We start from the raw sequence: 11,418 nt of genomic DNA, 5'->3' as shown, positions 1-11,418 counted from the left end.
AACCGGTTGCGCCACAGAGACCAGCAGGAGCCCCCGCGGAGCCTGCGGCTGCTGCCGGATCCGGCCGGGGCGGCGGGGACACGAGATGCCCGGGGCAAGAGCAAGACTGGCGGGGGGCAGGACTATGGGGATCCCCCGGACTAGGGGAAAGGAGGACTGTAGGGACCCCCGGACAGGGGAAAGCAGGACTAGAGGGACCCCCTTCTATTGCTTTGAGCATTGAGAAGAGCCCATCGCGCCTGCCCTGCTGCACGGTCTCAGCCGCCCCCCGGGGCAGAGGCAGAGGCAGAGGCAGAGGCAGAGGCGTTGGCATGTCCTCTCTCCTGTTTAACCGCTGCCCAGGCACCTGTTTGCTAGGTAGCCAAAATGTTGCACGCCTCCCCCAGGAAAATACCCCGTGCCTCTTACAGTCATAGGAAATGAGTGTGGGGGGAAAGGACCAGCATCTAATCCAGGTCACATCCAGTCCAACCCCCTGCTCCAAGCAGGTCTGGCCCCAATTACATCACCCCAGCCAGGGCTTCGTTAAAACCTCCAAGGATGGAGCCTCCCCCACCTCTGCAGGTGACCTGTTAGGATGGTAGTCCCCACTGCAAGTCTCCTTCCAACTAGGGAAGGCCACTACCCTCCCTGTGCAGCTCTCTATGTGCATGGGCAGAACCGCTGGCTCTGAGTCTGCCCTCCCCACCACTTCTGTGAATCAACCTGTGAAAGTCAAGTGCAAAGGAAGGGGGGCAGGGGGGTGGGTGACCTCATCAGCAGCCGAAATAGCTCAGTTGGGAGAGCGTTAGACTGAAGATCTAAAGGTCCCTGGTTCGATCCCGGGTTTCGGCAGAAGTTTTTCTAGAGGTTTGCTTCTTGGGCAAATTCCAGTGAGGTCCCTGGCACGTTACTTGCTCGTGAAATTAGGAGTTTTAGTGCACTCCTTAGAGCATTTAATAAGTGTGCATTACAGATGTATTTGGTAGCTGTGAGGGTCAGAGACAAAAAGAAATGCAAAATCTAGAACTCATGGTTCAGAGATTGCGAGGCTAGAAGGGACCTTGGAGGATGCAGTGCAGCCACAATAGTCAGAGATACCTTTTCTTAAACCACCTAAGAGATCACAAAATATATATATCTCTATCTATCTCATGGGCCCAGGGGGACAGATTTCCATCTTCAGCTTGCTCTGTGCACAAATGAAGTTTTTTTCCTACTGACAGGGACTTTTTACCATCTTTAATTGTCCCTGAGCCTGAGGAAGGGCGCGTGAGACTAAAAGCTTGCAGATCTTTTTTTTTTGTGATTTCTCAGTTGGTCTAATAAAAGGTATCGTCTCTGAACCAAGCATTGTAGAGTTTTGCATTTTTCAGGCTAGTTAGTTCACTTGCTTATGAATAAGAGCCGGCATTTCCGAGCATGACACGCGCAGGCAACTGGGGATACCTTCCCACCAAACCCTCCTTTCTCTGCAGGGGTTTGATTGCCCCGTTCCACAGGACTGTTGAGTTTTATGCAACAGCCAGAGATTGATTTCCCAAAACCCTTTGGTCTCTGGGCCCATAACAGCAAAAGGCAGGTGACAGGAGGTATCTATCTGTGCTGCTCCTGGGGCTGTTTCGCATTTTAGAAGGACCAGGATTGCTCCCATGTGTGACTGAAGGCAGGAGTGGTCTTGTAGGCAAATTTTTAGGTCTATATTCAGTGTCACTGGGTGGAAGATGCAGTCTTACAACAATTTAGTAAAATGTGGCTAGGCAATTTTGTGCATTGCATTTATTTAAAACAAGAGACTTGTACTGCGCAAATCAGAGAGCACTCAAGAGTTTTTGCCAGTTTAAAAACTAATTGTAGGTAACTCAATGCAGCCTTTGGGTTTAGGCAGAGTCCTGGTTGGTATGGTGCAAAGTTCAGCTGAGGCCTTTCTGAAAGGCTGAGGCCCCTGTTATACGTTACACATATTACACAACTAGTAGGTCAACTGTACAACAAGTTTAGACCATCCACAGAGTAAAAGTACTTGGCACACTGTAAAAATGACTCTCCAGCTTGAATTTCAACATGGGGCAGGGCCCTGATATGGCACAGCACAACTCTGGCTCGTAGCTGAATATACAACAGTAAGCATTTGTGCTTCTGAACAAGTTACTCAGTGAGAATGCGGGTACGACACTGCTCTTTATTAAAAACTGTAACAGAAGTGTTTGCTCATATTCACCCAGTTATCCAGACAAAAAGTATTTGCTCACACACAGAGCAAACAGCATTTGACATCCCCTCCCCCCCACCCAAGAAGAGTCAACCCAACACTCATAATACAAAATTCAGTTGAAAGGAAATCTTGGTTTGAACAGTGAAAGCCATGAGTCAAGTCCATTTTATTTTAAAAGAAAGCATTCGAACAAGAGTAGATGTAATGAGCACCCTTGAAGAATTCATACCTTATACATATTGGCTTAAGTAGATCCAAGAAACTGTAGGTTTCTTAAAACATCATTAAAACCATATCATTTAAAAAGGTAAATGCTGTACATCATGGTAATACAAAGTCAATACTGTTACATTAGCCAGCTTGCGTGTATTTTTCAGTTTACATTAAACTTAGCATGATTAGATAATGTAGTTTTAAAATGTATCCATAAGTTCCCTACACCTTTTCTACATTTAAAATTATTCTCATACCAATAATAATTATTTAAAAAAAAAAATCTGTGAACCAAACCACTTTTTGATATGTATGTTCAAAAGCTGTTGATGTCAGATATGAATATGGGTATTATTTTATTGATAAGCTAAGGCCAATCTTGCCATAAGTTCTAGGTACTGTTTTACGTCTTAATAAAACTAAAGATCTTAACGTTTGAACACATTCAGGATTAAGATGTGTTTAGGCACAAGCCAAAAATATGAAAAGCTCCCACATGTTCTACTCTAGTTAAAGAGACCATTAGATGACAAAGTGCAATTACCATTTCTTATTGTAAGAGAAAAATCCTACTAGTAGGAGATTAGAAGAAGGGGGAAAAAAGAAACAAAAAGGGAAGGCTGAGCTGCCATATAAATAGGGCACAATGGTTTTGGGAGTAATGTTTCTTTAACTACAACTTGGGGAAAACCATGGGATCTCTCTGAATTGCAATGACAGCAGGCATTTTTGGGAAGTACCATAAACATTGTGGTAAGATCAAAAAGTCCACACACATTGTGTTACAGGGTTAAAGGCAAATGAAATCACATGGCTGTTAAAAGGGTTGTTTCTTTTTTTAAACGCAAGAAGAGAGCTGCACCATGCATTGCCAATGCCTGCGAGAGCAGGGGCTTCAGTGGGATTAGTTTTTCATGAACGTGAAGCTCGTCTAAGGAGACAGCCCACGGTCCACAAAGTCTCTCTACTGTCTGCTAAAGCAGCTTTCAAGGCATTTCCATAGCTGAAGGTACATTTATGTGACTGGCTTGGCATTAAAGAGAGCCGACACAACGATCAAGTATTTATAAACTGCATTATCCCTTACTATTTTCCCCTCACTAAGGCTTCTGAATAAGGGATGATGTTTTAAGCGACACGTAGGCATTCCTGTATTACATTCATGTTCTTAATGTGCCCACTAAAAGGCCATTATATCACAAATATCAAAACCCAAAATGCAGTATAGTTAGTGTAATTCTTAAAAGGTATTCAGATTAACCACATATTATATACATAATTAGAATTATACAAATGTGCCATTTTACAATCTATTTTCCCCAAGAAGTTCGATGTGAATAATTAGACTCAGCATTTAGTCCCATATAAAAGTCAAAGTCAAACTCAACTCAGTTTGGACTGATCTGGTCAGATATTTTCGCTGCCAACAAAATACAAGTAGCTGAACCCTTCTGGTTCCAAACTGTCAAAGTCTGTTTGTGGAATACTTGTCAGATTCAACACAGCCCTGCCAGACAACAGCAATCTCTTTGGCAACGCACTGCTGAATTTATGATGCCATGATAGGAGCAGTTTCAAATGCTGACAGTCCCAGAAACATGTACATCTGATATAGTCAATTACGTTAGATATATTGCGAAGACCAGATATATGTGCCTAGAAACTGCAGTTCCATTAACTCACAGTATGCCAATGAGATTCACATTATGAATTCCAACTTTAAGTGAGCGGCGAAACTAATTGTGTTTTAAAAAACAAGCCTTAGCAAACTGGAACTCCTTTTGGACTCTGCTTCAGCTGTCCTACCAACAAAAAAAAACAAAGCTTTTGGCAACCTGGGTTTCTTTACTGGGTGACATTTATTTCCCCGTCAACAAATACAAGTACAGCAAGGACATCAACTCTTTGGAAGGATGTTAAAACAAGCAGCCAGGTACTTTATATTCATTGAAGTCACCACAAGCTACATAATCCTGTAACTCTTAATATACTGTTACCACTGCGAGTTAAATTGGAGACCGACAGCCCTTTGTTCATATGTGGATAGAATAATTCAGATAAAATAAAACACAAATTTATGAGGTTAGATCAAAAAGTCTTGCAAAAACATTTCATATTCCTCCATTTTAGACAGCTTTGAAGTGCATTTCAAGTACAGTGCGATGAAGGCAAACTGATCAGCTGGCTCTATGCAAAGAACATATATCATGTCATCATAAACCAAGTTTTACAAGGAGTTTGGCATTACATACTTGTAGCAAGTACTACATCCAGCTCCTTTACACAGAAGTTAAGAATAATGATTGACAATCAGCTCAAGGCAACAGAGTACCTTCAAGATTCAATACATCCACTGAAGTGTATTTACATATTGGTTAAAAAAAAGTTTTGTATAAAATATGAAGTTTGTACAAGTATTTTCTTCTCCATTATATACAGTTAACATCAGTGCAGATTTAATAAGTTCCCTACCACTTTTTCTAGATGCTGTCTTCAGAAGCCAGTTTAGTATCCAACAGCTCCAGTTTTTTTTGTTCCAGAATTTCTTCATCAAATATTTCCCTTTCCCTGAAAAAATAAAGAAATCAATCAAACAAACTAACTAACAAGAAAGCTTCTGCATTCAAAGTAGGTTAGTTTGTTTTCAACAGGAAGTTAATTTATCATTCATTCAAACCAATCTGCAGAATGCTTCCAACACCTGGACAATGAAAAGAAAAAGTCAGCTTCAATTATAAATGGCTCAAAGTACAGTTTAGAAAAAACTTAAGCCCAACAGACTATGAATCACTCACCTAAGCAATTTAAGTGTTCTCATTTCAGTCATTCTACTCACCTAGAATTTGTATGTTCACCAAGCCAAGGGGAGCTAATCAGTTTTCAGGGGCCACATCTACACAAGACTTACTGCCAAGTTGACCAATTAGCTCTTCAGTAAATGCCTCAGCGTCTACACATGCAGGGCTATTAAGCTGGAGTAAAATTAATAAACTCTGCAGCAGGAAAGTACTTGTATATACAAAAGTACTATCCTGCTGTGGAGTTTTTAAGTCCTCAGCACTGCACATGTAGATGCTGATGCAGCTGGCTGGGGCATGAGGGTGCTTTAGCTGAGGCAACTGCCTGCCAGCTAGCCCCACACTGGACCACCCTTGTGCCCCAGCCAGCCCTTCCACAGCTCGGCGAATGGAGACCTGGGCTGGTAGGCTAACCCCCCTGGGCTCCCCATTAGCCCAACATGCTGTGATCCTGGGCGCACATTCAAATGGTGTACCTGGAAGTAATAAACTCCAACGTGATAAGCACCACAGTTTATTGCTCCGCATTAACCTCATAAGTAGATGCACCCAGTAAGTAGGTAGTCTACATACCTCATATTGCAGAGAACTTGCTCCTTGAGAAAAACGGATAAAAGCAAGCCTCTTTAAGCACTTGGGTATTTCCTTTCAAACTGAAAACAGGAGCTAAGATTTTTTTCCTTTTTACAAATGACAAGACAGGTGAAGGAGATTACTTTCTATGTAAAACATCTGACAAGTAAAAGTTTTAGAGAATGCACTAAACCAAGGGTTCTCAATCTGTTCAGGCTCAAGGCCTCCTTCAGAAAGTGCCAGCTATTAGCTTTCACTCAATTTTTGACTACGGAAAACACTAGAGCAATTCTTCTGTTGCAAAGGACTCAGAGGGCACGTTCAGACAAGCGTGCACACGTGGTATGCGGCACCACACACTGCACATGCAGGTGTTCCCCATGCTGCTAATTTGCAGGGGGGGTTGACACTAGGCAGTGTGCGCTGCCCAGAACTGGCCAGCCAGAGCCATACTCCAGCTGCCGGCCAGGCTCCCTGCTGCCAGCCCAGGTCCCCAGGTAAGGCTACTGGGGCCAGTTCAGGTGTTGGCCCCAGCCTACCCCACCCCACTGTGGCATGAATGCATAGGCGTTCACTGAGGACAAGCAGCAGCAGCAGCACAACTATGTGCCACTGCTATCTGTCCCTGGGGAAAACACACGTGTACTCATCTGGACGCACCCAGAAAGATAAGTCAGAACATATTTAATGCTGGGGATTCCTATTTGAAATCTCTGGGCTCGAGTGTTATGTTTGCACACCTAACAGTGGTAAAGTTGTGTGGCATCCTGCAACACCCTTGAAGGATCTCAAGGCACCCTGGTTGACAGTCAGGGCACTACACCGTCGTACCTTTTGCTGACTGAGGGTCCTTTTATGTATTTTTCTTCTGCTTTCTTGTAGTCTATGTCATCCACTGCAGAAATTGCAAAAATGACGGCCTGAAAGAAAACTATTACTTTATTGATACTAATGAAAAAGTTAAGTTAAACTGCACATGCAATTAGCCTGAAAAAACAAACAGAGTAGGTCTCAATAGGCTCAGCAGATAGACCACATTCTAAAATTAAGGTTTTACTCTATTCAGTTAAGTTTACTCACTGGATTTTTAGGGAAAAACAGAAATCTGAGAATTTGCAAAACATCATACTAACTCCCCCCCTCCCCCCACTTATCCTGCAATATACTGGGAAGGCCGGTTTTGCTACTATAACGGTCTAGAAGTTGGTTTAAAAAAAAAAAGCAGTTTCTACTAAACATAATAGTATCCTTCTTGAAAATAATCTTGCAAGGAACTTTTCCATTTCTTTTCTCATAAGACACACAAGTATTTAAAGATTTTTTTTTCAAGTTGCATTTTTGTACAATTCTGAACGTTCACATAATGAACACTACTTGCTAGGAAGCAAGTCAAGTATGAGAATGGAATAAAAAAAATCCAAGTTAACTAGTGTCCTGTCAACAGCAGCCATCTTCCCTAAAAACAGTTTTTTTGACAGCAGAAACATTGTAAAGTATCCTTATTCCAAATCAATTGCTTTTCCAGGTATTAATGGTCACTATTCACACTGGTGAATAACCAAAATATTCCCTGAATCAGATGGGGATGACATTTTATAGATTCTGGCATCTTACTGGTTTTGTTCACTTTTCAGTGACATTAACGCCAGCAAGAAGCCCAGAAATACTAATTGGGGGTTTTATTTGCCAGTAAATTAAAAAAGTGTGCATCCCTAACACACAAGCATTCAGCATCTGTACAGAATCAACTGGATACAGCTGTTCTCTTTACTAAAAGACAGCATGCCTTTCAAGCATATGCACATTGTCAATAAGGACAACTTTCTTGGCATACAGGTATTTAGAGCCACATTCAGACACTTCATCTCAGACTTCAGTCCTTGGTACTCCAGTTTGAATTTTAAACTTGTCCTGCTCAAATTCCTCAACCATTAGCAAGCCTCTGAGCCCCCTCCATACAACAGTAAAGTTATTTACTTACTTCAGGCAAGAGGACATCTAAAATAAATTTTATTTTATCGCCATTTACTAAATCCAGCTTTCTGGCATCTGTTTCATGATAGACTTTTTTCAAATAGTTCACCACAAGGTCCAATTGCCTCTCATCCTCCAGGTAGGTCTCGACACAGGTCACGTAGTGACTGGAATTCAGAAATTCTTTCAGCCACCGAGACTGCTTCTGGCTTTTCAAAATAGCCTGGAGATGCTCCTCGGCTCCCTTTGTCTTCACTATGAACTCCACAATCTTCTCATTGGCTTTGTCTCTGGCAGCTCTCGTTCTATCAGGAAGAACTTTCTTGGATGGCTTGTCAGATGGAATTTCCAAAACAGACTCTTCAAGATCTTCCTCTGCTACATGTGGAAAGGTCATTTGGACTACACTTTGATTAACTTCTTTTCGAACAGGATAACCTGAAAGGAAAGCCAGCTTTAAAAAAAAAAGTAAACTGCATCCAAATGCACAGCTATAACAAAAAGTTTTGATTCAGCGCAAACAAAGCTTAAAAACTTTGCCACAAAAGATTTGAGCTGAAATATGGACTGAAGAAGGTTTTGAAATGAATGTGCGCCAAGACCACAAGAACCACTGCTTGCTCTAGCATAGTTTCCTCTCTTCATCAACAGCAAATATCTGACTGGAAGCACAAAGACATCTCATAACACACATTACTAATTGTAAAATCCTGAAGCACAGGAAGTGAAAAGATCAAGCAAAGAAAATTCCTCTTTCCTCTGAAGGTTTGTGTTTCATTTCTTCAGGAGTGAAAACTCATCTACTTTGCGCACCAAAATTTACCATCATTTGCTAGATGTTGACAGTAAGCTCAGCACGCATAAGCGAGAAACAAACACCGTGGCTTTACCTCAAAGTGCTTTCAATGCAAAAAGACAGAAAATGCAATGCACTTTGAGGTCCCTGAAGAAGTCAGCTTAAATTTTCTTCATCTTGTAACTGCCATGAAGCCAGTCACTACAAACAAACCACTGTGTAACATGACAAGTCTAGGAGTCAGTTGTGTGACGCCCCCGGATCAGATTAACAGGAGATAAGCGAGAAAAGCATTCAGTGCATTACCGGCTGTATGCACTATATGAATAATTCATTAAACAAACTGTGCTGTCATTAGATCTTGACCAAAAAAATTACATTGAGAAAAAAGATGCCAAAGCATAGAAGCAGCAGCAATCTACAAAACAGAAGTGCAGAACTCGGGTCAGCGGAAGGAGGTGGGTAGGAGGCCTGGTTGACCATGCCACCAGCAGAGACCACAACTAGAGTGGTAGAGGAAAGGAAACAGTCATGCAGAGCTTCAGCCAAACCTGGCTAGTGGCATCCAGTAGCTACAAACTTTACTAGAAGAACCCTCCATGAAACAATGGCACATGATCTGCATGTCAGTGTCCTTCCTCCTCACAGCACAAGGCCAAGTCCTTCTCCAGCCCATGCTTGAACTAGTGTCCACAAAATAGAGATTTTCCAACGTGGGTGATTTAGGTTTATTATAGAATATAAAAAACACACAACAAAACTCTTATGGGACAATGCCACATCATGAAAACTAAGATTGCTGACAGGACAAGGTCAGTTTTGACAAGTTCCCATTTGACAGCTTCAATTTTTTTTTGGATGTTCCATTTTGACATTTCCTAAGAAAAGTGCCATTTTCCAGGTCAAATCAATTTTAAATTAATTATTTAATAGTAACCCTCCCACCTCCTCCCCCCCAAAAGTAAAAAAGGTCGATATAAAAAGGAACACACGTTTTCCCCCCTGCTTTCTCTTCTCTGGAAGCTGGACAAGAGGAAGAGCAACAGAAACGTGACCAGCCATTTTCTGATTTGACTAGTGTATACAGCAGCTGTCACTCATGGAACAAAAGTCTTATTAAAGAAGAGTGAAGATATCAGTGCACTTCTCATTAACCATATTAAGAAAAATCAGCAGCAAAGAAGTCTGAACATGCCTGAAGCACTCCTGCATTTCCAACTCTACAGCTACCAAGTCCAAGTGCTGGAAATTAGTAGAATGGGGTGAAGAAAACTTAACACCTTCTGATAGCTCAGCCCATCACTTTCATGGACATTAGAGCTAAATTTACCACGAGAGGACAAAAAGCCTTCACCATAGTCATACTTACTGATATCATCAGCTAAATATTCTAAGAAGGAGCCTGTAAAAGAATGACAGCCTGAAAAATATAAAAAAGGATTCATCAATCATCAACCCAGGTAGCACCTTTGAAAGAAAAGGTCTGTTAAATAATGTTAGTAAGTCTCAAAGAAGCACAGCATATTTCTATATGAAGACTGAACCTAAAAGGGACTTTACAGTTTTTTAGGCAGAGAGCCTAAAACTGAGATGATATAAATCAAGATGCTGTCTGGCCATTACAGTACATAACTGTAAAGGAGGTATGTAATGAGCCCATTTTTAAGTCTTTTTCTAGAAAGAGATAAGGGTAGCAAATCTCTACCAGTCAAATATTTCCAGATTATGAAGGGCACACAGCATGTTATATAACCATCATATTAGACTTGCATAGTGCCTTTCATCAGAATCTCTCAAATAAAAAACAACATAAGCTTATAAATGAAGCTCAGGTCCAACTCCAATTCAGAAGGCAGCTCCTTTGGCCAAGAACCAACTTTTAGCTCATTCCTCAACCACAAAAAGAGACCTACTGTTTGCGGAAGTGTAGTACTAATCAGTAAGGCTCTATAACGCATTACTTTTTGCAGCAACTATGGTGTCTAGCACACAGCAGCTGGCTGGCCCCAACAATAAAGAAATACCTAAGGAGGCATCTTCCTGCAAGAAGTGTGTGGCTTCTGCTGGCACATAATTGCTGTGAAGGGAACAGATCAGGCATTTTTTTTTTTATTTGAATGTTTTCTCTCTCCAAGTTGGAGTATTATTTTAAGTAACTTGGGCACAAACTCCTTCTGAGGGACTCATAGCACTCCTCAAGATACAGGTCTACAAGTAGCCAAACTGAGGCACAAAAAGGTTAGGTGGCAAGCCCAATGTAACAGCAAGTCAAGTGCAGCCTGGAATAAAACCCAAGTCTCAGACCATCTACTCTATTCACTCTGCTCTGTATGGGTAATGGGTCCAGTAGAACTGAATATTCAAATGTACGCATTTTAGGGCAGATTATATTCATGGCTTTTTGACCTATCTACTTACCTACTCTAATTCTGTAGTCTGAAATCAATTCAATGCACCACTCAAGCTCATGGCTGTAGTCCTCTTTGGCTTGGTCCTGCAAGTCAAGATTTAGATTGTATAATTAACACACACAATATAGCTATTAGTCTGCTGTGACTGACAGCAGTCTCCACATCTCCCTGCTGCAATGCCTGATGTAAATACATGCACACATGCTTATCTGCTGAATTACTGCCTTGCACACATGTGCTTCTCTTGGCTCTTTCCAGCAAGCTTCTTTCGCCATTGGAACTCAAAGATGTTCTGAAACACTGATTCTAGGTCTCAGAGCTATTGAAACTCTTATTTCCCAGGAAAGCTGGGAAACAGCATGGCTTGTAGTCCAAAGCAGAAAGATTAATTTGTTCTTATTCCATAATTTATCCATCATTTAAGCAGTACAGCTTTATCAACAGATATAAGTTTCTTAA

The 11,418-nt window shown here is 41.5% G+C and overlaps 1 protein-coding gene and 1 non-coding gene across 5 annotated transcripts in view; one reads left to right on the top strand and one right to left on the bottom strand.

Annotated features, from left to right (window-relative positions):
- Window positions 1–761: 761 nt before the first annotated feature.
- On the top strand, window positions 762–834 carry TRNAF-GAA. Its single transcript has one exon. It is a non-coding gene; the product is annotated as a tRNA-Phe (tRNA).
- Window positions 835–3,227: 2,393 nt separating this feature from the next.
- Window positions 3,228–11,418, bottom strand: part of LOC109294947 (PWWP domain-containing protein MUM1) — a 22,002-nt gene continuing 13,811 nt past the window's right edge. For 2 of the 4 annotated variants that reach the window (XM_019513556.1, XM_019513557.1), the window contains 5 exons: window positions 10,967–11,042; window positions 9,918–9,968; window positions 7,760–8,190; window positions 6,610–6,698; window positions 3,228–4,975 (listed from right to left, as the gene is read on the bottom strand). In XM_019513556.1, coding sequence (XP_019369101.1) covers window positions 4,888–4,975; window positions 6,610–6,698; window positions 7,760–8,190; window positions 9,918–9,968; window positions 10,967–11,042 — 735 coding nt within the window. In that variant the 3' untranslated portion in view covers window positions 3,228–4,887. Of the gene's footprint in view, window positions 4,976–6,609; window positions 6,710–7,759; window positions 8,191–9,917; window positions 9,969–10,966; window positions 11,043–11,418 lie in introns of those variants that run through there. The other 2 variants (XM_019513559.1, XM_019513560.1) reach the window with 2 other exon arrangements.

The sequence above is a fragment of the Gavialis gangeticus genome, unplaced genomic scaffold (genome assembly GCF_001723915.1).
Source record: "Gavialis gangeticus isolate Ggan-Ray unplaced genomic scaffold, GavGan_comp1, whole genome shotgun sequence".
Taxonomy (NCBI): domain Eukaryota; kingdom Metazoa; phylum Chordata; order Crocodylia; family Gavialidae; genus Gavialis; species Gavialis gangeticus.
The sequence above is the reverse complement of the archived record's forward strand: the minus strand, read 5'-3'. Positions and strand labels throughout refer to the sequence as shown.